Source organism: Canis lupus, chromosome 5, assembly GCF_048164855.1.
Source record: "Canis lupus baileyi chromosome 5, mCanLup2.hap1, whole genome shotgun sequence".
Taxonomy (NCBI): Eukaryota; Metazoa; Chordata; class Mammalia; order Carnivora; family Canidae; genus Canis; species Canis lupus.
In genome coordinates, this window is record NC_132842.1 from 77029085 (window position 1) to 77055386 (window position 26302).

Genomic DNA, 26302 nt, shown 5'->3' on the forward strand with positions numbered 1-26302 from the left:
CTTGCCAGAATAAACTGGGCATTAACAAGTTAATGGGATTCAAAACATGGAATTTCACTTTACAGCCAACCTAAAATGGTAACAAGAAGACAGCATTAAAGAAAAGTTCTAATAAACACTAAGGCCAAGGAGGAGTGATGTTTTACAATCAGAGGTAACTTGTGGGCGAGATCATCACAATAAGACTCTACCTCTCATTTGAAATGCCTTAGTTTTTTTCCCTTTGCAACTGAATAGACAACTTTTAAAGCACTTGTCTCTGCCCCTTCACTGAGGAGTCACACAAGTAACTCTACTAGATGAGCCATGGTGTGGCAAAAGAATATGGCAAAAAGTACAATCTGCAATCAAAAGAAGAAAGGGAATGTACCACAACTCTCTTTTGGAACCATAAATATGACCCCATAAGTGACCGAATCAGAAATTCTAAAGCATCAAATTCCAAAAGGCCAAGAATGGGAGCCATCAGGAAATCTTTATGAATTAGAGAATCCCCTTTGGCCTAACAAATATAGATCTCTGAGAATCTTCTAGTTTATGCTGAGAAGTAAGGCAGAGAATCAGACTTTGGATGCTTGGTGCCCCTTATATAGATGAGTGGTACCTAAGACCTGGTGGATCAAACACATCTTACCTACACATTCAACTCCCTGGCCAAAAGAAGGAGCTCTTGGTGACACCCTACATTGTTCTGATTACACAGCTATCAGAGCTGATGGAAGAAACCCTCTTGTCAGGAATTTCATTTACCTTGTATCAGTTGCTCAAGGATGTGATGGCTCATATTCAGAGCAGCTCAAAGCAACGCTGAAATTTTGCTCAGCGTGATTCCTGCAATGATGTTACCAAAGACAGTTCTAGAAACTCTAAATTTGGTGCTTCTTTAAAAAAGGAAATAATTACATTTTTAACACAAAATCTGTATAGTTATGAGATCTTAACTGATCCCAGATGCAATGTGCATGACTAGTTTTCATGGAGTACAAAATAGTGATATTTCTATGTGTGGCTTCAAAAATGCCAAGCAAGAGGATGCTATAGAAGCAAGAGGGACCAGATCACATGTGCCTCTGCAATAGGGCAGAATGTGCCAATACGCAAGTGTGCAAATGGTACAGATTAAAGCTCTTCCAGTGTGAACTGGATGGCTTGCTTCAGACAAGCTTTAATCTCTTTAGCTAGGGTGACAGTCACATAGGGAAGTTCATTCTGGAAAAGTATGCAGCACTCAGGCTCAGTAACTGGGGTCCAGGGTGTGTGGTAGAGAAACATTTAAAGGGACACTGTCAAGGTTAGAGGGACCAAATTTGACCTTTTGTTTCTTCCCTCTGTTTGCTGAGCAGCCCGCTTGATTCATAACACTTTCCCCTTTAGTCCACCCACCCCACCCCACAAAAAACCTTTTTACATGCGCTTTCAATGACAAAAACTCAAATGGCACCAGCCCAACATATAGGCGCAACTCTACAACAACAAACCAGTGTGAATGTATGATGGAGAGGATCTTTGGAAGGGAAAGATCGAAGTTTCAAGCTTTTAATGGGTTATTGTAAACAGTGAAGAAAATGATTTGAAAAATTATATAAAAAAAATACCTTGACAGTGTCCTTTTAACCAGTGCAGCAGAGAGAGAAATAAACTGTAAATAACAGCCCAACAGCCACGTCAAGTTTAGTTTTGTATGACAGCAGTAAAATCAAGGCTTTAAACACACAGCATGACAGAAGCATTCTGTTAGCTCAGAAGCTGCAACCACCAGAGAAACAAGGAACAGACTGTATAGAGACCAAAATGGGAAAGTCAAGGCACAGAAATGGGCAAAAGAAAGGCAGTTTGGTGGGGTGGGGTGGGTGTGAGGGTGATAAAGGGAGATGGTGTCAGAAAGCAGTGAGGAATAAATCAAAATTCAATGAAAGAGAAAAGGAAAGACACAAAACAGTAAAACAAGAACAACAAAATCAAACAAACAAAAACCAAACCAAAAAGATGACTGTCTCATTTGATGGACAGCAGGATGACAGACTGCATCTCTGGTCCACTGACTGGGTCCACTGCTCTAACTGGAGACTCCACTTTCCAGAATACAAGAGACAGCACTTAGGCCCCATCCATTTTCCACCTAGTTTAGCAATTTTAGGACTGTTGCCAGAGAGACCAGGGATAGCTTTGAAAGCTGCATTTTCCCATTAACTTTAGGATTCCACTTTGAAATTAAAGAAATATTTGGAAAATAGCAAATACCTGTCCATTAGGAAACCAACACTGACTGGGAAAAAACCAAAATATATTTTTGATATATTTAAATCTTGACTCTATTTCTAAAATTAAGCTAAGTCAGATATGTTCCATTTCACATATTCAGACAATGAAAAGAACTTTAGCAACTGACTACCCCCTGAGCACCTCTTAAGTATTTGTTTTAGGTCACTGCTCTTGCCTTGGTGAGAACCCTTGAACTCTGTTAGGTCCACAAATTATGGAAAGGAGCTGAAATATTGGCAATCTTTAAACACAAGTCACAATAATTTTCAGGTTACCTGACCATTCTATTCAGCTTCTTAAACTGCATCCTGAGAAAGGAACTCAGCAAATGACTGCAAGGGGCTAAGCACCATACCATGTTTGATGGCAGCTGGATTTCTATGACAACATATCGAGAACATAACAGTAAACTAAGAAGGTAAAGTATCTTTGATAATTGTTCTCTAGCAAAGATTCAAACAAAATGGATATCACTTTGAAACAGACTTTTTTTGAAACACTTTTTTTGAAACAGCTTTTGATTACAATTTTGCAAACCCATTTACTTCTCTATGAAAGGCTCCAAACAGTTCCTTCAAACTAAGAATCTGGTGTGTCTCACTGCTTTAAATAGGTACAATCTTGACTGCTATGGTCCTGCAGAGATTATATGGAATATCCCTGAGCATGGCTTGAGGAAGAGCCGACTGAGTATCTAGCCTATGCAGAATAAATCTAGTGAGAGCCAAGTGGCTTTCTGGACAGGGTCCTAATCCTGCAAGAAGTCATCTCACGAAGGACAGCTCTCCTCAGTTCTACTTCTGGTTGCATTCTATCATCACAAACCCTTTAGATCTTCAAAACACTGTCCATTTCTCTTGCTTCCAGTATGCATAAGCTCTCTAGCAGGAGAGCAAGATGGAGTTAGGTACAGCTAGGTCCTGGGCATCCAAAGTTCAGAGATTTAGCCAGAGAAATCTTCAGGAAAGAATAACACAATGAAAAACGGCTGTAATGGCTAAACCTGGCCAACAGAGGCTACAGTAAATCTGTCTCTCCCATTCCCATGTACTTTTAAAATTATGATAAAATGAAAGATCTGGATTAGGACCTTCTGTAATACCTGGTAGAAAAATTTACATCTGGGGACATCTGGGTGGCTCAGCGGTTAAGTGCCTGCCTTTGGCCCAGGGCGTGATCCTGGGGTCCTGGGATCGAGTCCCACATTGGGATCCTTGCATGGAGCCTACTTCTCTATGTCTTCGCCTCTCTCTCTCTCACTATCTCTCATGAATAAATAAAATCTTAAAAAAAAAAAAAAAAAAGAGAAAGAAACTGTTTAAAAAAAAGAAAAAGAAAAAGAAAAATTAACATCTCCAAGTCACTATTCAGATTCCCAAATAGCTAAAAGAAATGAGGTATGGCCATTCTCCGTAAAGGACAACACGTATATTATCCTTAATACAAATAAAATTTATTTATTCTATAAATGGAGACAGTTGTCATAAGAAACTTTTAGGGGATGTAAATAATGGATTTCTCTAAAGCAGTAACTAAGCTGCGTGGAGAAGGCACACTAACATGTCTAAGGAGTTCACTTGTAGTTTCTAGCACACAGTAGAGGTGCTCTGTAAATTCTTATGTAATGAGTAAATAAGGTTTGGAAAAGCAAAGTCAGTATTATAAAACTATATTTGAAAGGAAAGTAACTATTTTGCAACTTTAGGAACATTAAAGGCAGGCACGAAATTTTTACATTTATAAAAAAACAGGATTAGAAGATTTTAAGAGGTAGAGAAAAACCACCTTTTAAAATAGCAATCTGGGGGTGCCTGGGGTGGCTCAGTAGGTTAAGTGTCTGCATTCAGCTTGTCATGATCTCAGGGTCCTGGGATCAAACCCCCAACCCCTCCCCAATGCATCAGGCTCCCTGCTCAGCAGGGACTCTACTTTTTCCCTCTGCCTGCCACCTCCCCACCCGCCCTGTCACTCACGTTTTCTCTCAAATAAAATAAAATAAAATAAAATAAAAACTAACGAAAACTGTTTCCACAAAGGAATAGGAAAACTAAAATGCCAACAGGCTTGTGTCAAATGTATAACTAACCTAAGCATCACTCTATATGAATGCAAGTGAAAACTTGCTGAATTGTGGTAGGTACAGAGAATAACCAAATTAATGGCCTTCATAAGAGACCTGGCAATCCTTATCTTTCAAGTGTATCTTTCTTCCTCACAACAGCTGAGTCATTCCAAAGAAGAAAATCAAGATCTGTTTCTCCAAGTAGTTACTGAGTCTTTGGGCCTCATCTGGTAAAAACAAAACACAACACCCAAATGCCTCCCCCCAATGGAAACCAGAGATTTTTTAATCCAAAATGCTTAGTAGTGAAGTAATTTGATTAAGATGCTGTTTCATTACTCAAGAAAGCCAAAACAAACTAGAATTTAAAGCTCTTGAATTACTAGTTGGTGTACAGGAGATACATAGAAAACATTCAGTTATATTTCCCGTTTCCCCACCAATCCATGTTTCAGTCTCCTCACTGGTGACTCCTGAAATATGAATTATGCTATTTCTCAACGATCTCCATGTTCTTTTAAAGCTGATTACAGCATAGTTCAGAGTATAACTCCATCATCAGTCAATCTGAGGGCAGCTGCTGTATTAGCTCTGTTTTTATGGGTTTGGAAGATACTTCTACTTATAGGGACATCCTATATTAGAATCAAAGAAGAAAGGCCTTGTTCTAGTCATCTGGAGCCATAAAATTAAGGCTTCTGTCAAAAACACAGAGGCTCAACATCCTAGCTGCCAATGCAAGACCAGAGAGAATAAAGAAGTGAACTCTTTCAGAGATTCTTGTGATTGTTATAATAACAATATAACAAATTAACAGAATAAAAACCACTTGCTATGTGATTTTTGTTGTATAGAAGCAAAATGATAGGTTTGGTGATAGGTCCTTAAGACAGTATTACAAATGATATTTGTCACTCTGAGTTAATTGCTTTGTGCAGGATTAGGGAATTAATTTCTAGATACTAACAACAGAACCATCAAATCATCCTCTTTTGCACTGAGACTGTCCACAAATAGAGAAGACAGTTCCATTTCATTCAAAAGTTTACTGAAGAAAAATCAATGGCTAAGTGAATGTCCACTGGGGGTGGGGTGGAGTGGAGTGGGGGCCTTGTTGCCTCCTTTAGAGTAACTATTAAAAGAAAGTTCCTGGAGATGGACACTCAGCTGATGCAATCACACTTATTCCAGTCCCCATCTTCCTTCAGGTATCAGCCAGACATAGCAGAACAAGTATAGGCATACCTCAGAGATACTGCAGGCTTGGTTCCAGACCACCGTAATAATAAAGTGAGTCAAATCAATTTTTCTGTTTCCCGGTGCATATAAAAGTTATGTTTACACTATACTGTAGTTAGCCTAAGTGTGCAATAGCATTATGTCTAAAAAACAATGTACATACCTTAAAGTAGAATACTTCATTGCTAAAACAAATGCTATCATTGAAGCTCTCAGTAAGTTGTAATCAATGATCACATATTACCATAATTTTGAAAAAGTCTTGAAATATTGTGAGAATTACAAAAATGCGACATGGAGACACAAAGTGAGCAAATGCTGTTGGAAAAATGGTGCCAACAGACTTGCTCTATGCAGGGTTGCCACAAATTTTCCATTTGTATGAAAGGGGGGGGGCAATATCTGGGAAATGCAATAAAGCAAAGCACAATATGCCTGTAAGGGAATTTGGTATGGAATACCAGGCAATATATCCTATGCTCTACAACTTATTGATTAGAACGACCCTAGGCAAATACCTTGTCTGAGCTTCAGATTCTTCCCCTGAAAAATGAAAGAATGAAAGCAACTGACCTACTTACTCCTTAGGTTTCTGAAGTCAAGAAATATATTTGTAATTAAAAACAAAATTAATGGAACTAAAAGCTCTTAGTTCTTTTCCTACAAGCCAAAAGCCAATCTACTGGTTAACAGTTGTCCATTTCTACTCTGAGGTAGATTATCAGCTACACCAAATACAAAAAACATTAACATGACTTCTTATGTTTGATTAACTTAAGGCAAGCAGAACTTAAAGCTGTAAACAATTTTCTCCTAAATTTGAGAGTGCTTGAAGAATCCTCCTTAACTACTTGGCTACTGCACCAAATACAAACAAAATGACTTAGAGAAATCCTTTTGTAAGATCAGAATTGTATGACAACTATAAATTTCCCTTGGAAAAATATTCCTGCATAAAAAATGCTGAAAACCACACACCAGTTTAACAGAGGTTTACTAAAATGCTACTCAAAGGGCTGATCCTAGTGAGATTAGGAGTTTATGCCAGATGGTAACTGAAGCACCACTTTTTTCATTGGGTAAGTCTTGCTACCACCCCTCACCCCTGCTTCCCCTAAATCATCATTTGAACAGTGTGTTAACGATGTAGTTTATTTTACATTCTGGCATAAGCTACATATTTATCTCATCCCATACTGGTAACCAACAGTTAGTTCATGAATTAGCAGCTGGTTGCAGGCCATACTTGAGGGGAATGCTGGGATACTATGTGGAAGCAAAGGTTTTAAAAAATGTGTTAAAGTTCCTCTAATACCAAGAAAGGAAGAGACAATTTCTTTGGATATTTCTACTAGAAAAAACTCCTTTTACTGTTAGAAAGACTAAATAAACCTGATCTAAATTCAGAGAAGTCTAAAGAAAAAAGCAGTGTCTCAATGATCAGTGATAATCTTTGGTCTGGATTCCATGACTTCTTGAGGACTAATGTAGTATCTATCTACCTAAAACACTGATCTGGTCACGTCACTTCTGCTTTCAACCCTCAGAAGTCCCAACCTACAAATCAGCCTAGTAAAACAACATCCTTCATCCTCATCTTCAGTTTTCTATTTTAGCCCTAATAATATAATTCCAGCCTCCTTCAAAGACTTCTTAGACTTAAACCTTCCTCCACAACCACATTAAGTCCTAAGCTATCTTCACAAATGCTTTCCCTCTAAATCTCTCCCTACTCTTGCCCCTCCCACTTTCAGAGACTTAGACTCTCACTCTCTTCCCCTCCCCACTGACTCTTCCATAGCAATTTATCCTTTTATCTAACCCCTGGCAAATCTGCCTTGTGTTACTGGTATATGTATGAGCAGTATGTTTGTGGTTGGCGTGTACTTGGGGGGCAAATGGGAGTGTCACAGATTTTAATATCTGATTTTAATTTTAATTCCTATAATTCCTGATGTTCTTGGGTTCGTAAGATAGCCAGAGTCCCTATAATTTAAGACCCTTGAGTGCAGGGAATACATACTCAATGTAGAGAACAATGCCTAGATTTTGGCAAATATTTAGTAAATATTTCCTGATTGTGATTTGCTTTAAAATACTCCAGACCAAAAAAAATCTATTGAATAGATGCAATAAGACTAGAATAAATGAAAGTCCATTATTATACTATTCTTTCTACTTTTGTATAGGTTTAAAATTTTCCATAATAAAAAGTTGGGAAAAAAATTATCTGTGTACAAACCCCACTAGACTGTGGGGTCTTATATAGCAGGGACTGTCTTATTCATCTCTATAGCCTTTAGAGATCTTTGCAGAGTAACAAGTTTATTGAATTGTTAAGAGCTCTACTTCCTCCTTTTTCTCTTGCTCATTCTAGTTTGTTTATCCTGCCAGAAAGTGGTCCTGCCCTCCACCCACCCCAAAATAAGCCCTGGAGGAATCTGAATCCAGAATGGTGAGGATGGGAGAGCCAAGCATTCCTTTATGTCTGTCTTCTTTTGATACAAACCAAACAAAGCCTCTTGAGTAAATTCAAGAGTTGGGATCTTACCACTTTGAGCAACAACAGCTGAACTGCCATTTATATAGTGAATCTTCCTCAAAATATAAAGATGATAACATGCTTATATCCTAAGAATGGTAAACTTCCTCATTCCTGATAGGGGAGGGCTGGTAAAATCTGAATATGAACTTTTGAATTTCACCCATCCCCCAAAATTAGAACTGACTTGCATGGTCTAAGCCTCTCAACATGGTTGTTGTTAAACTACTCTTACTCTCTCATAGCAAATATCACTTCCATGTTACTGCCTACTAAACATGGGGAAGCTCCTATGCCCCTGGTCAACAAATACTTTAATCTACCTAAACATCTGAGTTCAATATCACCATTTGGCCATTAGTTCATTAAAATCTTGAACCTACACACACAAAACTGAAGTCATAAAGAGCACACAGAGCTAAAGCACATGATGGGAGGCACAATACAAAGAAATGAATCAGGTGTCAATTTCACAGGTCTCTTAGAGTAGGTGGCCACAGCCAAATAAAAAAATTAACTGTCTAGCTAGCCTTCATTAAATGTCTAAGGATGAATGCCTGAATAGGCAATGTAAATTTGCATATATGCAATAATCATCCCATCCTATATTATAGCTCACAATTAAGGAACAAACAGAATGTCACATAATTTCTACCTTCAGTTCATACTGACATGTGGGTATATTCATCCACACATTTACCCCAAATTGTTGTTTCAACTGACCCAGAGAAATTTTGAAAAGTTCTGTTTGTCCTCAACTTACAGCTTGTCCATTGGCTTCATAAAGTGGACACTTTTGCTTGATCTTGGCCAGTTCCATATTTACTTGTTTGCTGACCACAGCCATGGGATTCCCTCCTAAAAAAAAACTCAAACTATTAAATTCAACATATCTATGAAAAGAGAAAACATCAAAGCAAAAATATTTTTACTCAAAATTTAAAATACTCCAAGTTTAGGATATGTGAATTATAGATCAAAAAACTGCCCAAACTAAAATAATAAGTAATATACAAAATATGTAAGATAAGCATAAAGAGCCAAAAAATTACCTATAACCAAACCCCATGTGTTAGTTAACATTTTGTTACAGTTCCTTCTAGATTTCATGTGCATAAAATCATAGATCATACACATACACACGCACAGAGATCACAATGCATATATTCTTGTGTAATCTTTTTTCAACTTAGCAATAAACTGGCCATAATTTCATGTTAGTATAAAGCTACAAAATATTTAGGGGCTATATAGTTCTCCTTGTATAACAATTTAATCTCCAGAACCATGGGTTCTAACATTTTGCTATGCCATATTTCAAAAGCTGCAGGGGCATCTAGGTGGCTCAGTTGGTTAAGTGTCAGAACCTTGGTTTTGGCTCAGGTCATGATCTCCAGGTCGAGATCAAGCCTCACGGGCAGCCCTGGTGACTCAGAGGTTTAGCACCGCCTTCAGCCCAGGGTGTGATCCTAGAGACCCAGGTCCCACATCAGGCTCCCTGCATGGAGACTGCTTCTCCCTCTGCCTGTCTCTGCCTCTCTCTCTCTCTCTCTGCGTCTCTATGAATAAAGAAATAAAATATTTAAAAAAAAAAAAAGAGAGAGAGAGATCAAGCCCTGCAACGGGCTCTGTGCTCAGCGCAGAGTCGGCTTGATATTCTCTCCCTCCTTTCTGTCCCTCCTCCTTGCATGTGTATGTGTGCTCATTCACATACTCTCTCAAATAGACAAAAAAATGTTTAAACAAGCAAAAACTAAATAAATTAAAAAGAAAAAAAAAAGCTCCAAACAACATGGTCCACTTGTCTATTACGATAATTTCCTAGAACTGAATGTGCTAGGTCAAAACATATGTACCATTTAAATTTTGCACATACTAATGTATCTTTCCAGGAAGACTATCTGTCAATTCACCTATTGCTAACAGTAAGAACAGTATCTTAAACCAAAATGTTTTAAAACCACATTTATGGGTTTTTAAACAAAAAGCTTTAAAACATAAGCTTAATCATGAATCTCAGACCTTGTATAACAGCATAAAACTAAGGACTACTGGGGAATCCCTGGGTGGCTCAGTGGTTTAGAGCCTGTCTTCAGCCCAGTGCATGATTCTGGAGTCCCGGGATCGAGTCCCGCATCAGGCTCCTTGTATGGAGCCTGCTTCTCCCTCTGCCTCTTGCTCTCTCTGTGTCATTCATAAATAATAAATAAGTAAGTAAGTAAGTAAATAAATAAATAAATAAAATCTTTAAAAACAAAAAACAAAAACAAACTAAGGACTACTTACCAAGACCTGTCACTACCATAGCACCAAGATCAGCTACATAGTTTCCTTTGCGAAATGTAGCAACTCGTCCACCAACTCGATCCTGTTTTTCAGAAATTAAATGGTTGAAATCATCAATTCTATTTTAACCATAAGAACCCGGCATGGTATACCATCCTAGGCCTCTGTCTCTTATAATTGAAAAAAACAAAACAAAATAAAACAAACATATAGTTGAGTATACATGGCTTGCAGCATGGGCACTATTTGAATGAGTGGTAGGTAAGGAATGATAGGATATGAAACAATTTGACAGCCAGAGACATATTCAGCCATTGGTACTATTACCTCTCTACCCAGCTGTCTCTAATACCATTTACTGTTTAGGCTGAGCAAGGGCCACTCACACAGAAAATATCTGTTCACAAACTGCAACACTAAATGCCACCTTTCTACTACCAGTTCTGACTCTTGGCCCCCAACCCCAAAGTCCATTGTGATGACCGAGGACTTCTCAGACCAATGGTTTACTAGTGCAGCCCTACGTCCTGGCGCAGAATGTCTACTGAACATAAACTTCTGACAATCTCTCTCATTCCTCAATAGACCCAAGTTTATCTCTGCTGACTAGGGATTTTCAAGTATGGGGGGAAAATTACTGAGCTGTAGTGACACTTTAATCATGGATATTATGAGAATACTCTGTAACCTGAAATTAAACAAAAGCAAAACAAAGCAAAACAAATTCTTGTATACTAGATTAAAACTCTGCACGGGTAGGGATCATAATGATCCCATTATTCATTACTATATTGCCAGTACACAGGACAAGAGGGCACACAAATGTTTCCTAAATTATCTATAAAACATCATTTTTACAAGACTATATTAAAAATTATTTTGATTTTTCCATACTTTATTTTAAAAGAATATTTTTTAAAATTAACAATTTATAAAAAGTAACTTAGATATACTACACAAAACATTTTGAAAGCTTCTATAAAATTTTAGATCGTTTAGGTAACCTGAGAAGTGTTTTTTTGTTTTTTAGATGGTATGAGTCCACAGAGGCCTGTAAGCCACTGGAAGATAACTGTCAAAAATCACTCAAGAGGGAATCCCTGGGTGGCTCAGTGGTTAAGTGCCTGCCTTCGGCCCAGGGCGTGATCCTGGAGACCCGGGATCAAGTCCCACATCAGGCTCCCTGCATTGAGCCTGCTTCTCCCTCTGCCTGTGTCTCTGCCTCTCTCTCTCTCTCTCTCTCATGAATAAATAAAATCTTTAAAAAAATCACTCACGAAAATAATTTGAATAGTAGCATCTTAACATGATGTTCTTTTCCCCCCTACTCTGTGCCATCATCCCTTTCCTCCTTCAACTTCCATTTCTCTTTCTAGGACTGACGATAAGGGAACCAACATATCTTGGCTACATCAGACACAGAGTCGGCTGCTGCCTGAGATGCTCTCCTTTTCTTTTACTATCAAGTAAGGAATACAATCCACTCTGCTCCACCACTAAAAATAACTGCCACCTGCAAGTATGTCGATGAAAGTCCAAAATTTGAAAAGTTAACTATAAGAAACAATGACCCAAAAATATCCATCAAAAGGCTATATAGATCATTTGCATACTCTAAATACTCACTGAGCACCTTTCAAAGCTTCACTGTCAAAATTGCTTTATCCAATATAAATAGCATAATCTAAAATACTCTGAGTAGTATACAAATCTGTTTGGTTTAGTTCAAGTTGTAGGATTCATTAATTTGCAAGATAATTTCTTACTGTATTGATAAATATCTATTTCCATTAGGTGAGGCTTTCTGAATGCAAAATAAAATTCTTACCCTGGCTTCCAGTAGTGTGACATCCATTCCGAAACTTTGTAATTGACGAGCTGCTGCCAAGCCTGAGACCCCAGAGCCTATAATAATAACCTTCCCTGTCTTTTTAGCTAAAAAGAAAAAAAATGAATAAAAATTACAAAATTTTGTTGCAGATATAAGAGTCTGTTTTACCATTTTCTAAATCATGAAAACCTCTAGGTTCTCAACATGTCACAATGTCTTACAAGGTAAACAGTTCACTCATTTTCAAAATAGAGAAACTATCTGAATACAAATTAGCAAGTACCTGAAATTTACAGACTTTAATTCAGTGTTAAAAATTTATAAATGAAATCCTTTAAGATCTACTTTCTCATTATACTGCAGTCATGTGACAGGTTAACTTATTATGAATAGCATTTACCTCACAATTATACTAGGACAATATGACAGCCAAATTATTCTTAAAGTCATCTTTAAGCTCTACTTCTGGAGTCTTTACTATTCCTTTTTGAAGACTTATTAAAGCATCAAAGATAAATTAATTAAAACAAACAAATGTGTTAATTCTCAAAATATCCCTGACTCCTAGGTTCTTGGCAGTATAAAGAACAGGCCACTGAAAGAAAACCTCAAATCTGCTTTCATAATGGACTTCTTTCCTTTTTAACAAATTTTGTTTTCTGATTTTTCTTATACTGGAAATTCAATATCTTTTACTAAAGTACACTTATCAAACCAGCAATTACAGGCAATGCATATTTATGAAGAGATTTTACTTTAAACTTGACCTATAATAAACTTGGGAATATCTGACTCCAAATTTAGACTTAGGAATCAAAATAAAATGCTAAAATCTCCTGGAAATAAAAGAGAGTCTAGAACTGTAACTTAAAACCATAAAGTCTATTGGTCAGGTCCTTACTTGGTAGGGGTTTTATCCTCTTATAGATGCCAAAGTTGATCAGACCATGACGCTCTAAATAACTGTGAACTCGGTGGACTAGCACAGTATCACCTACAGGATAAATGAATTTTAAAACATGTTCATATTTTTAGCAGTTTAAACAGAAAGCTCTTTAACTCTTCTATTTATCCATCATAAAGTTATTCTATACATATTTTCCATAAGCTACAAGATCATGTGACTCCTTTAGAAAAGTGATTCCTGGGATGCCTGGGTGGCTCAATGGTTGAGTGTCTGCCTTCAGCCCAGGATGTGATCCCGGAATCCCAGGATCGAGTCCCACATTGGGATTCTTGCATAGAGCCTGCTTCTCCCTCTGCCTATGTCTTTGTCTCTGTTATCTCTCATCAATCAATCAATCAATCTATATCTATCTATCTTAAAAAAAAAAAAAAAGAAAAAAGAAAAGTGATTCCTAGAACTATTGGTCTGTGGTGTAATCCAAAATGCATATCACATAATTTGGAATTTTTAATAATGACATGCTGTTATAGAAGACATAAAGGATAAAACTAACCCTTTTTGGGCAGCTCAGCGGTTTAGCGCTGCCTCAGCGCAGGGCCTGATCCTGGAGACCTGGGATTCAGTCCCACGTCAGGAGCCCTGCATGGAGCCTGCTTCTCCCTCTGCCTATCCTCTGCCTCTCTCCCTCTCTCTGTGTCTCTATGAATAAATAAATAAAAATCTTAAAAAAAAAAAAAAAAACTAAACTAACCCCTTTTAAAAGTAGTATTATACTCAGTTACTTTGGAAAAAACTTTTCAAGACTTTGTGGGTGGTAAATGGAAAATGAGAAAGCCAGCCAGCCAATCAAATGTCAACAAAGTACTCTAAGGATTAAAGTTGGAACATAGTCCTGGTGAAATGATTAGCAATCTCTTAAACTCACAATTTAAAAACCAAGAAAATAATAGACACATAATAGTTTTCTACAAGGCTTATTTTTGCATAACACAAGGTAAAATAAGATGGAAATATGAATTGAAAAAATTCATTATCAATGAACCATGAACCAAAATTAATCCCACTGATAACACTACTTACTGTTGTAAGGTGCCTCTAATTGTTGGAGAGTGGCCTCAAAGGTCAGCTGAATCTTTGGATTATCCAACCACAACTGCAACTGTATTTAAATGGAAATTTTATTATACGAGTAGACATAGACCACTTGACCACTTTAAAATATCTTTTCAACTCTAAGGCCTCAAATATAGGCTTTCCTTTCATTGAGACAGAGGGTTATATTCTTGACAAACTGATGAAACACAAAACGATGTCAAATGAGTAAATTACTGAAGAAGCTGGAAGATATTTAGCCTAAAAACAAAAAAACAAAAAACCTAGTAACTTGCGAGTATCATACAGCTGGTAGGGACCAATTAGGATTTAAACTGGGTTACATGACTCCAGAGATACAGACTAGATAAAATCCACAGAATCAAATGATCAAATTAGATATGTAGATGTGGTAGGGGAGGGCAGAGGTGCCAAGGATAACTCCAGTTTTTGTCTTGCACAACTAAATGAGTTGGTATGCTAGTCCCTAAATGAGGGTCAATGAAAGAAGAGGTGAGTTTAGTTTCAAGACAACCAAGAAAAGATACAAGATTGGCATCTAGATACAGAGCTAAGGGTCTGAGGAGAGTTAAGGTCTGCAGCCATTTGCCTATGGGTGATAACTGAAGCCAATGTGCAGAAGAGGCCTTCTAGGGGGGAAAAGACAGTATGGGGAGGGAGAGACTGTAAGGAGTCTTAAGGAACTCCAGTCAGTTCACATAATGGCCTGTTTTTTTATTTTTATTTTTTTTATAATGGCCTATTTTTAAAGCTAAGCATACAAAGCAATCAGAGAAGACAAAGACCAGGGAGACAGGAGAAAAACCAGAATACTGTGTTAAGCTAAGGGAGTTCTATGTTTAAGAAGAAAATAATAGTTAATTATTTCAAATACTGATGAAAAAGCAGTAAGATAAGGAATGAAAAATATTATGGTACAATCAATAAGCTCAAACACAAATGCTCTTTAAATGGAACAGGCAGGGGGATCCCTGGGTGGCTCAGCAGTTTAACGCCTGCCTTGGCCCAGGGCGGGATCCTGGAGTCCCAGGATCAAGTCCCGCGTCAGGCTCCTGGCATGGAGCCTGCTTCTCCCTCTGCCTGTGTGTGTCTCTGCCTCTCTCCCTCTTTATGTCTATCATGAATGAATGAATGAATGAATGAATGAATGAATAAATAAATAAATAAATAAATGGAACGACCAACTACCACCATATTTAAGTCTTAGCTGAAAATTAATTGCTCCAAAGACAAGTTTCAACAAAGAAATGTGGCGATGTGTAAATAAACCCAATTACAAAGAGACATAGCCAAATTCATAACCATCCTCTACTTTTCTTGCTGGTCACTGATAAGGCAAAATGCACTTCCTCAAGTATACACTGGGCCCAAGCTCCTCACCCCTCAACACAAGCCTTCTTCCTCTATCCATCCTATTAAAAAAAAAAAAAAAAAAAAAAGGCTTGGGTCACAGTTTTTAAGCTCAATAATCCTAAAGTTGTTGTGGTTTCAAAATCTGTAAACAAAGGAACTGATACAACTCTTGTAAGAGAACGCTTTATGTTCAGTTACACAGTCAGAAGCGCAGAACTCTAACCTGGGCCAGTCCTTCCTTCCCCAAATCACAGAATAGAAATCACAGGAAGAGATCACTGTAAAGAGTGAAATTCAAGTAAAGAGTGAAAACTTCCCTCAGATGAAATAAAAAAATGATGACCTTATCTTAAAAAAGAATCCATTTTAAAAATGAATTAAGGGCAGCCCCAGTGGCTCAGCAGTTTAGTGCTGCCTTCGGCCCAGGGTGTGATCCTGCAGTCCCGGGATCAAGTCCCACGCTTCTCCCTCTGCCTCTATCTTTCTCTCTCTCTCTCTCATGAATAAATAAAATCTTAAAAAAAAAAAAGAATTAATTTTAAGTGATCTCTACGTCAAATGTTGGGCTTTGAACTCAAGATCCTGAGATCAAGAGTCATATGCTCTACTGACTAAGCCAGCCAGATGTCCCCTAAAAACTCCATTTAAATCAAATGTTGCATGCTACACACAGAAGTTGATTTTAAGACAAGTGTCAGAAATCCACATTAAGAATTTTCTATTTACAGGATGCCTGGGTGGCTCAGAGGTTGAGCCTCTCTCTGCCTTCGGCTCAGGGCATGATCCTGGAGTTCCAGGATGAAGTCCTGCATCAAGCTCCCTGCATGGAGCCTGCTTCTCCCTCTCCCTGTGTGTCTGCCTCTCCCTCTGTGTGTCTCTCATGAATAAATAAATAAAATCTTAAAAAAAAAAAAAAAAGAAATACAAACATTATAAAAAAATGTTCCATTTACTTTTTAAAAACTTACCCTGATTTTTTCTTCATATGCTCAAAAATCCCTTTATTCTGTACTATGAAAACCCAGTATAATCCACCAATCACTCTAGCTAAATAACATTTAACTAAATTCAGCAGAGGTTTTGCAATCTAACAGCCAAAATAAAGAAGTTAGTGGTAGCTAAAAAAGCAGACATGCTAAAATGACATTTCTGAGCTATATTCAAAGCAGCTGAAATTACAACATAAATTTCTTTTACTTTGTATCACCCTAGAGCACAAGGAATATGTTCTGAAGAGTACCTTGCCCTCCTCTATGGCTAAAAAATTTCTGATGAGGGGATCAGAAAGGCTCAGCAGGTTAGTGCCTGCCTTTGGCCCAGGGCGTGATCCTGGAGTCCTAGGATTGAGTCCCATATTGGGCTCCCTGCATGGAGCCTGCTTCTCCCTCTCGAATAAATAAATAAAATCTTTAAAAAAATGAATAAATAAAAAATGTCTGATGAATAAAGGCCATGAAAGAAAAATTCACAGAAGAAAAAAATAAATAAATAAAAGAAAAATTCACAAAAGAAATACAAATGACTAATAAATGTGAAAAAAAGTCAGTCTAAGTAAGAAATGTTAAAGAAATGAAAAACTCTTAGTCTAAATAGCAGTACAGATTATCATTGTTTTAATAACCAAAGCAGGAGCAGAGAAATAGAGTTGCTGACTGATTCAGTCTCTCTGAGAAGCCATCTGACTATATATATGTAACAAAACCCCAAAACTGTTCCTATTTTTTGACAAGGTAATTCTCCTTCTAGAACGCTGTTATAAGGAAATAACAACCAGAGATAGAGTCAAGAATGTATACAGCTGGGCAGCCCAGGTGGCTCAGCGGTTTAGCACCGCCTTCGGTCCAGGCCGTGATCCTGGAGACCCAAGATCGAGTGCCACGTCAGCCTCCCTGCATGGACCCTGCTTTTCCCTCTGCCTATGTCTCTACCCCTCTCTCTCTGTGTCTCTCATGAATAAATAAATAAAATCTTAAAAAAAAAAAGTATAAAGCTGTTCACAGCTTAATAAAGCACAAATGGACATTTAAATGCCTAATTTACAGTATGACCCAACCAACAGACAAAATATTATGCAGACATCAAAATCAAGCATTTAGCCAGAGGAGGAGGTTGAAGCAGACAAGTAGAACAGAATAAGAGTTCCTCTTATCCTGGGATCAAAGGACAAAATTATTATTTAAAAATTTTAAGGGCAGCCCTGGTGGTGCAGCGGTTTGGTGCCGCCTGCAGCCTGGGTTGTGATCCTGGAGACCCGGGATCAGGTCCCACATCGGGCTCCCTGCATGGAGCTTGCTTCCCCCTCTTCCTGTGTCTCTGCCTTTCTCTCTCTCTGTGTCTATGAATAAATAAATAAAATCTTAAAAAAAATAAAATAAAATAAATAAAAATTTTAAAAAGGGGAGGGGGCCTGGCTGGCTCAGTCGAGTGCCCCAATTCTTGGTCTGGGCTTAGGTCATGATCTCAGGGTTGTAGGATTTAGTCCAGTAACAGGTTCCACCCTCAGCACCTAGTTGGCTTGACATTCTTTCCCCCTGCCTCTCCTCTGCTCCTCCTCCAGTTCATGTTCTCTCTCTAGAATAATAAAATCTTTTTTAAAAAGGGATGGTTGGGGAGACACCTGAGTGACTCAGTCAGTTAAGCATCTGACTCTTGACTTCTGCTCAGGTCATAATCTCACAGTTGTGAGACTGAGCCCTGTGATCAGCTCTGAGCTGGGTGTGGAGCCTGCTTAAGATTCTCCTTCCCCTTCTGCACTCCCCCCCCCACCCCCCACCCCCGGCCAAAGAGGTTTCCAGGCACCTGGCTCAGTCAGTAGAGCACACAACTCTTGATCTCAGGGTAGGGAGTTTGTGCCCCACATAAGTTTACTTAAAATAAAAAATTTTTAAAAAAAGTTTAAATGAAGATCCATGTTTACGAGGTTATGAAGAATGAAAAGATAGGACACCTGGGTGGCTCAGCAGTTGAGTGTCTGCCTTTGGCTCAGGGCATGATCCCAGTCTTGGGATTGAGTCCCACATCAGGCTCCTTGCGAGGAGCCTGCTTCTCCCTCTGCCTGCGTGTCTCTGCCTCTGTGTATCTCTCATGGATAAATAAATAAAATCTTAAAAAAACAAACAAAAAAAAAAAAGAGAATGAAAATAATCCAAAGAATATATGGAAATAGCATTTCAAATTTAAAAACAAAAATTAAATATACATTTTTAAAAAATGACCAAAGGGAAAAAAAAACTAATTTTTAACATATTACCTCTGGTTAATGGTACATGTTATAGGTAATTTTGTAATTCTTCCTCTCTCTTTTCTGATATTCTCCATAAAAGCAATATGCATTTTTTATAATCCAAACAGAAAAAAAGCTGACATGGAAACTTACTGTGCGGTTTCTAATGAACAGAAACACTTTCTGGGTCTGCTGTGGTCCACTAATGATATCTGGAAAACAGGCTGCTTCTTGAGAAGTCATCCGGTCATGAGGAAGTCTACTCTGGAAAGCTGCACCCTCCACACCTAGCAAAGAAAGCAAAGGACTTCTGGGAAAAGTGCAAGTGAATACAAAATCAGGGATAATGAAACTCCTTTTCCGCCTGAAGAACCTCTATAAAGCTCTGCCTGTTCACAGAACACTGACCATCTCCTTTCAAAAAAACAAAAAACAAAACTTTCATTTTACTCAAAAGCTGGAACATCTTTAGAATTTACTTACTCTGTTGAGCTTAATATTCCCAAAATTACAGCTTACTAATGAATGAAACAATCTACCTCAGAAAACATAACAAAGCATGCAACATATTTTCTTTATCCACAAAATAACTTTATAATACTGGAAGATACTCTAATTAAAATTAGCATCACTGAGAGTGTACACGAAATCTTAAACTAAAGAACCAGAATAAAGGAAAACACACTAATAGGAAAGGAAAAGAAACTACAGAGTGAAAAACACAACCACATGCCTTCTTTTAAGATTACAGCAGGGAACATAACCAACAGTAACAAAGTAAGATTATCTCGTCAGTGGTACCATCCATTAGTCCCCATAATGCAATGCTGGCAAACAGATAAGTTAGGCAGACTACAATGAAGACACAGAAGAAAGCAAAGAATTTACCTTTCCCAGCAAAAACATAAAAATGCTTTATACTACACTACACAAGTATGTTAACTGCATATACTATACACTACAAATACATGCAATGTACAAGTAAAATATATATTACTTTGAAACTTTTAAAATTGGGTATTAAACCGATTATTTTTACAAGCTGATAGTTAAGTACGTCTTTACAGAATGTCCTTAGAAATACACTTATGTGTATTTTACCTGTATTTCTAAGATCACCTTATAAAAGATATATTTAACCACCAGCTTATGAAAAAAAAAGTTTCAAAATTCAATACCTTTGAAGTAATTCTATGTAAGTAACGAAACAGGCACCAGATATCCATATTTAATCATTTAAAGCACATAAAACAAGTAGTTAGAAACACTGATAATGGAAATAAAATTAAGAAAAGGCATAGTAAGATTAAGAAAATAAAAAGAACAATGTAGGTAAGGATGTAACTTAGAAAATGACAACTAAGCTATTAAAGTGCTGTTTCCACAGACATTTAAAGATACTAACTAGGACAAAATGGTTAACACGAGGTCAAGGAAAAATGCCTAATGCTAATATGGGTGGCACATTAAGAAACAATATTCTTGGGAAAGAGGGGGGAAAAGCTATCTACTCACAACAGATAATGAGGGCCCATGTACTATATTCACATTACTAAGTCAACAATTCTCTCATTTAATAAATATCAACCTAAAATTAAAGACTTTCAGGATAATTAATTATTCCATAAGGAAAAAAATAATGAGCCATACTGTTGAGAGGAGAACATGAAATTAAGGCAAGAAGAGAAGAAATGCTGGCAACAGAGGTATAGGTTATTTCAGTAACGTGAAATTCTCTAAAGGTACACACAGCTTTGATGTCCCTATTCTCTATGCCCCAATTGAATAAACAAAAAATAAAACTAAGAACAAAAACATGTCACATTATATTGAGTATTATCTACACAATAACCAGAACAAAGATCTCTTAAAACAGATTACCTTCATAAGTGTACACTACTACTAACATGAAAGCCAATGAACTCTATAAACTCCCCACTGCCCCAAAACTGGGTAGTTTTTTTTAGCTATACCTTCTCTACATGTTTATTAAGTCATCATTGAACATCAATCCTACTACAAAATACTACTGTCAACGACAGTAAAAAAAAAAAAAAACACATAGGGAAAACACTAAATTTTTTATTTGGCTCCTTGTTCCAAGTGCTCTTATTAAAAAAAAAAAAAAAAAATCACTCTAAAATACCTGGCTAACTTTGGTAATCCTGAGACTATGTAACAATTAAATGTTATTTACATAAGTCATGTTAAATTTAAAAAAACCCCTTAAATCAAACACCAAATGATTAACAAAATGAATTAAGCCAAAAGTTGTGACACTAATGTATGTGTGGAATAATATTCTTGTCCATTCTATCTTCTACATAACATCCAAAAACACCTAGTTACTCTTAAACACTTTGTCAATTTTTAAAAATGAAAACAGTTTCTAAAAACTCAGTAATTATTTTCTTCCTTTCGGCTTTTAGGGATGAAGACTTATTTCAAGGAAGGAAGATCATTATCAATATAAAAATCGTGTAAGATTAAAAAAAAAAACACACACACACACACACACAACTAACCTTTTATCAAAGAAACCAAAAATGTTAACTTGGAACCCAAGCTATTCAGAATAGAAATCAAAGCACTCTTTCCAAAATGAACTAATAGACCATTCTGGACAATATTACTTGTAAGTATTTCCTTTAGAGGGAAAAATCTTAAAAAATACAATTGACTCTAATAATACCTTTATTAAAAGGAAGTACTAGTAGTACATTTAATTCAAAAGTAATTTACACTTAGTGTTTGTGTGCACTTAACACAGTCTGGTATTCTGGAAATTGAGAATGTTTCAAAGATGCTACCTTAATTTTTTTAAAAGCCCCAGGGCTGCCTGCATATCTATCTTGCCCCTTAGTTCAATTCCTTTTTCCCCCATGCTTGACACAGGAAATGCCAATGCCACCTGTCAAAATGCAGTCATGCTGAAGTAGAAATACCCTTTCTAATGGTCTGACTGGCTCACACTTACTCTGAAAACACAGTAAAAGTTGTAAAATATTTAAGGGAATATGAAGGCTTCTTTCAATAGATTAGAGACGCAGAAAAGTGTTAGGGGAAGGTGAAGATATAAATTCTCTACTCCATGAAACCACTTCCTCCCTGATTCTGATGATACAGGTATTATCCTGAGGAGAGTGAGGTAACAGATATAAAAATTAACAGAAAAGAAGACCTCCATGAAAGTTAACTGCCTTTTTTTCATGAAGTAGATAAATTAACTAGAATAGCTACATTTCTAGTTGAAGAGTGAAAACAAAAGCCTGACAAGAATCTACATATAAAAGACACTTAAAATTAGTAAACTACAGATGCACCATATCCAGTCCTACAATAGCATAAAAACAAAAAGAATAAAGAATAGAGGGAAAGGAGAGGAAAAGAAAAAAAAAAGGAGAATCATGATTTCTTATGCTTTATATCTTTTATTTTTTAGGGGAAACGTACACTTTAAGTGATTCTATGAGGGAGGGTACAAGGACTAGTCTATGCATGAGAAAGAAGACCTCTGGGTTCTCACTCCTCCAGCTGCTGGTGTATCTTTGGTCATATCATTTAATTATATTTCAAGTCCTAATCCATAAAACAGAGGTGGATACAATAGTCTGTTTGAAAGCAGGAAACTAGTGAAAATGACCTTAAGTTCCCTTCTAACTTTTAAGATTTAGGATGAATACACCAGACTGATGTGGATTTATAGAAGTTAAGATATGATCCTGGTCCCAAGATACCCATGAGGGTCATTTGCCTTTATTAAAAAAAGAATGTTGATCACTTACAAGCATATGCTTCTAACTGATCATCTCACAAATGCATGCTTCTGAGCATGACAAAGATCTGAAGAGAGGTCTTGAAGGGTTCAGAATAGTCCCCACTATTCTGGGAAACACTTTAAAAAACTCATGTTCTACTAAACAGTAAGTCAGAAGCACCACAATTTTATATGAAAGTCTGTTTTTACTTTCAGCAATACAATGTACTGTTTACTAAAGCAAAAGAGTAAATTTATCCACGTTAAAACAAAAAGCAAGAAAACTCAATTACTTTCAAGATTAAAGCTCTAAAGGCTATCCCTGATCCTCAACAGTTCCATGGAAGATCCAATTATGCATCATTTGATGAACAGCATTCTTGAAGGTTTATCTGCCACAGACTCTGAATGAGGATTTTAACTCCTCTCAGATAACCATGAGCTGATTATCAACCTCCGATCCTTGGGAGAACATTTAAACAAGTTTACTTCTAACATTCTGGATCCCCTATGTACTAATTTCTGCATTAACAGTGAACTTTGACCCAAGAGTAAAATACAAGTATTTCCTAGACCTGCTGTACAGAACTGCAAAAGACAAATAATTTTAAAGTAAACTTAACAGTTGAAAAGTAACAAACTCCAAAAGTGAAGTAATACCTATTCCATTTCTATCAAAATGTACGTTATCAGTCAGCTTTGAGCACTGAACCACACAAAAACATCCAAGGCAAAGGATGAAATCCAGACATACTACTTTGGATTCTTGAAACAAACTTTAATGGCTCCAGATGGGCCCTATAAATCACTTAATCCTTTACCTTTTCCTAGAAGTAAAAATCTCAACAGTTTGATCTGAAAAGAAAGCATTTCGAGTAGACTTTTAAAAAACGATGAATTTTCACGTGACAAAATGTTTAAACTACAAAATTAACTATGTAATGTTAATTGAAAAATATGTACCCAACACCATCTAACAACCACTTCTGAGGAATCCCCTGCCTGTATAATTCCTCTAACTCCTAGAATGCCTTTCTGTCCTATTTTTATTTTTTTTGAAGGCTTTCAGCCTGTGGCTTCTCCTCTCTGTGTTTATAGCTTTACTTTTTAAAGGTCCCATGATTCTTAAATATGTTTTATATGTTTACTGCTACTATAAAAGCTGCTGGGGAGAAAAGTACCCGCCATCTCCTCAAGAACATGAAGAGCGGAGGGCTGAGATCGGCCTGAGGACTTCAAAATGTTTTGCTTGCCTTTGTTCTGGCTACACCTTCTCCTATTCCACTACCCTGTCCTGCGGGTTAAATTTCCCCTGCGCTTCTGGCTAAAATGTGGATACCATAGCCAAAAACACTTGCAAGCATCAATCCCTGACTTGGCGGCTCTTGCTACTAAGTGGCAAGCATCTAATGCCACCCTCACCTGATGCTTGGCCGTCTCCATACCCTCCAGAACTGTCGTCTTGAAGTCCTCCTGCTTGCCCTGTGGAAGGAAAGAGGAGAACTCAGGGACCTTACTCCATAAATTAAGATAATATCTGGACATAAAGGCCTAATAGTTGGTGACTCACAAATTCACCACCAACTAGTAAACCCATATTCAGAGAGCTCCTTCTTGAATCAGGCCCAGGGAATCACATCATAGTCTTCCAAATTCTGGTCAGAAAATTTCAACTTTACACACTGATTCTTGTTGAAAGGTAGCAGAGCAAAGTACACAGTATTTCTAATCACTAAATCCTTGCTGTCAGTCTTATTTAATCAAGGCTGGATGGGGGAAAAACGAATTCCAAAGGTCTTTTACTACTTGTTGCTAGACTGAGAGATCAGTGTAACGTGCTCTAGGTCTAGAGCTGCAACAATCTCCCTTTATCTTTACCTTTCTATCCACAAGGAGTATACTTAATGAACAAGCAAAAGACAGTTTTAATGAAAAATTCTCCCTCTGACTTCAAAGCAGGCATTGTAAAGATTCAGCTCCAAAACAAGTTTCATTTACTATGCATGCCAGACAGCACTAGATCTGAATACACCAGTGCTTCCTTAGTAAAACTTTCAAACACACCACAAGACACCCTGCAGTCATATGCCAAGTAATGTGGATAGACACACATGGTTGGAGTCGGGGGAGGCTAGATATGATGGAGCTTCTAACTCAAGCTACACAACAAGCCAGGTTAGAGATTTTCCTAATTGACTAAAAAGTAGAAATATAACTTCAAGAAAAGTATCACAGCTTGAAAGTTCAATCAGACAAAGTCAGGACAGATCATCTTCTAGACTCTTTCAAAATCTATCACCAAGACAGATGCTATCAATCTCCTTAAGCTTCTAGCAACCTGGTACACTACAGGAAAACTACAGCATGATCCTTGAAAGATATGAAAACTCTCTCCAATGACCTAAACTAGACACGCTTCACTGAACAGTTTATTTTAAAAGAATCTCAATGAAAAAGCAGACTGACTACCATGTGAATTTTAAGGGAGCAGGAAAGCGAAAATGACATTTCTACCCTCATATATATGAAGGTGTTTAGAAAGAATTGATGTTTGACATTAGAATGGGTTACTAGAAGATAGGATAGAATCTCATTCTAAAATTATTTAATGGGGGATCCCTGGGTGGCTCAGGGCATGATCCTGGAGTCCCGGGATGGAACACCGCATCAGGCTCCCCGTATGGAGCCTGCTTCTCCCTCTGCCTGTGTCTCTGCCTCCCTCCCTCTCTCTCTCTATCATGAATAAATAAAATCTTTAAAAAAAAATAAAAATAAAATTATTTCATGGGGAGCCTGAGTGGCTCAAGGGTTGAACATCTGCCTTCCCCTCAGGGTGTGATCCCAAGATCAGTCCCACTTGGGGCTCCCTATAGGGGAGCCTGCTTCATCCTCTGCCTCTCTCTCATGAATAAATTTTTATTTTTTTTTAATTTTTTTTAATTTTTTTTTAAAAATTATTTCACTATGCTTCTGTCTGAAGGACCCTTGAGGTTCTTCTATAGAAGGGTATGGTTCTCAGACAAGGCTCAAGATGTATAATTTGTTTACAGCCTTTAGAAAAGGGCATATAATTTCAAAGAGATGACTCCTTACAAAATTCAGTCTGCAAACATCTTGAAAATGCAGGCCCTATGTTTTAATTTTTACTTTTAAAGTTTAAATAAAAAAAATTTTCATTCTTGGAGTACCTGAGTGGCTCAGTAATTGAGCGTCTGCCTTGGGCTCGGGTCATGATCCCAGGGTCCTGGGATAGAGTCCCACATCAGGCTCCCCTTGGGGAGCCTGCTTCTCCCTCTGTCTGTGTCTCTGCCTTTCTCTTTGTGTCTCTCATGAATAAATAAATCTTTAAAAAAAAGTTCATTCTCAATAACTTCTAGATTTATTCATAAAAAAACTTTTAGTTTTTTTTTTTTTAAAGAAGTTGTTATTGTTCTGTTTGGTTCCAAATAGAACCACACTAAATCAAAAGATTGAATCAATTTTTAAAAGGGGGGAGAGGGCTCAGAACAATGAAATAAATAGTTTCCAAGAATAACATTTAAGCACTAGGAATAATATAACTACTCTCTCTCAAATTATGTACCCTGCTATACCAAGAATGAAAGCTACAGTCTCCTGTCACGAAGGCATTTTACCACTTTAAAAAATAATAATAATAAAGCCTACTTTTAAGCTAGCCATTAAGTCTGAATTATTTTACCCTTCCTATTTCTATCATTTATTTGCT

General features: G+C 37.2%; 1 protein-coding gene across 3 annotated transcripts in view; it reads right to left on the reverse strand.

The window, feature by feature from the left end:
- KDM1A (lysine demethylase 1A) overlaps positions 1–26302 on the reverse strand; it is a 61963-nt gene that overhangs the window by 13598 nt on the left and 22063 nt on the right. For 2 of the 3 annotated variants that reach the window (XM_072827891.1, XM_072827889.1), the window contains exons 3-9: positions 23998–24057; positions 18972–19105; positions 14210–14288; positions 13124–13216; positions 12220–12326; positions 10392–10473; positions 8869–8963 (exon numbers count right to left, since the gene is read on the reverse strand). In XM_072827891.1, coding sequence (XP_072683992.1) covers positions 8869–8963; positions 10392–10473; positions 12220–12326; positions 13124–13216; positions 14210–14288; positions 18972–19105; positions 23998–24057 — 650 coding nt within the window. The remainder of the gene's footprint in view (positions 1–8868; positions 8964–10391; positions 10474–12219; positions 12327–13123; positions 13217–14209; positions 14289–18971; positions 19106–23997; positions 24058–26302) is intronic. The other variant, XM_072827890.1, reaches the window with a different exon arrangement.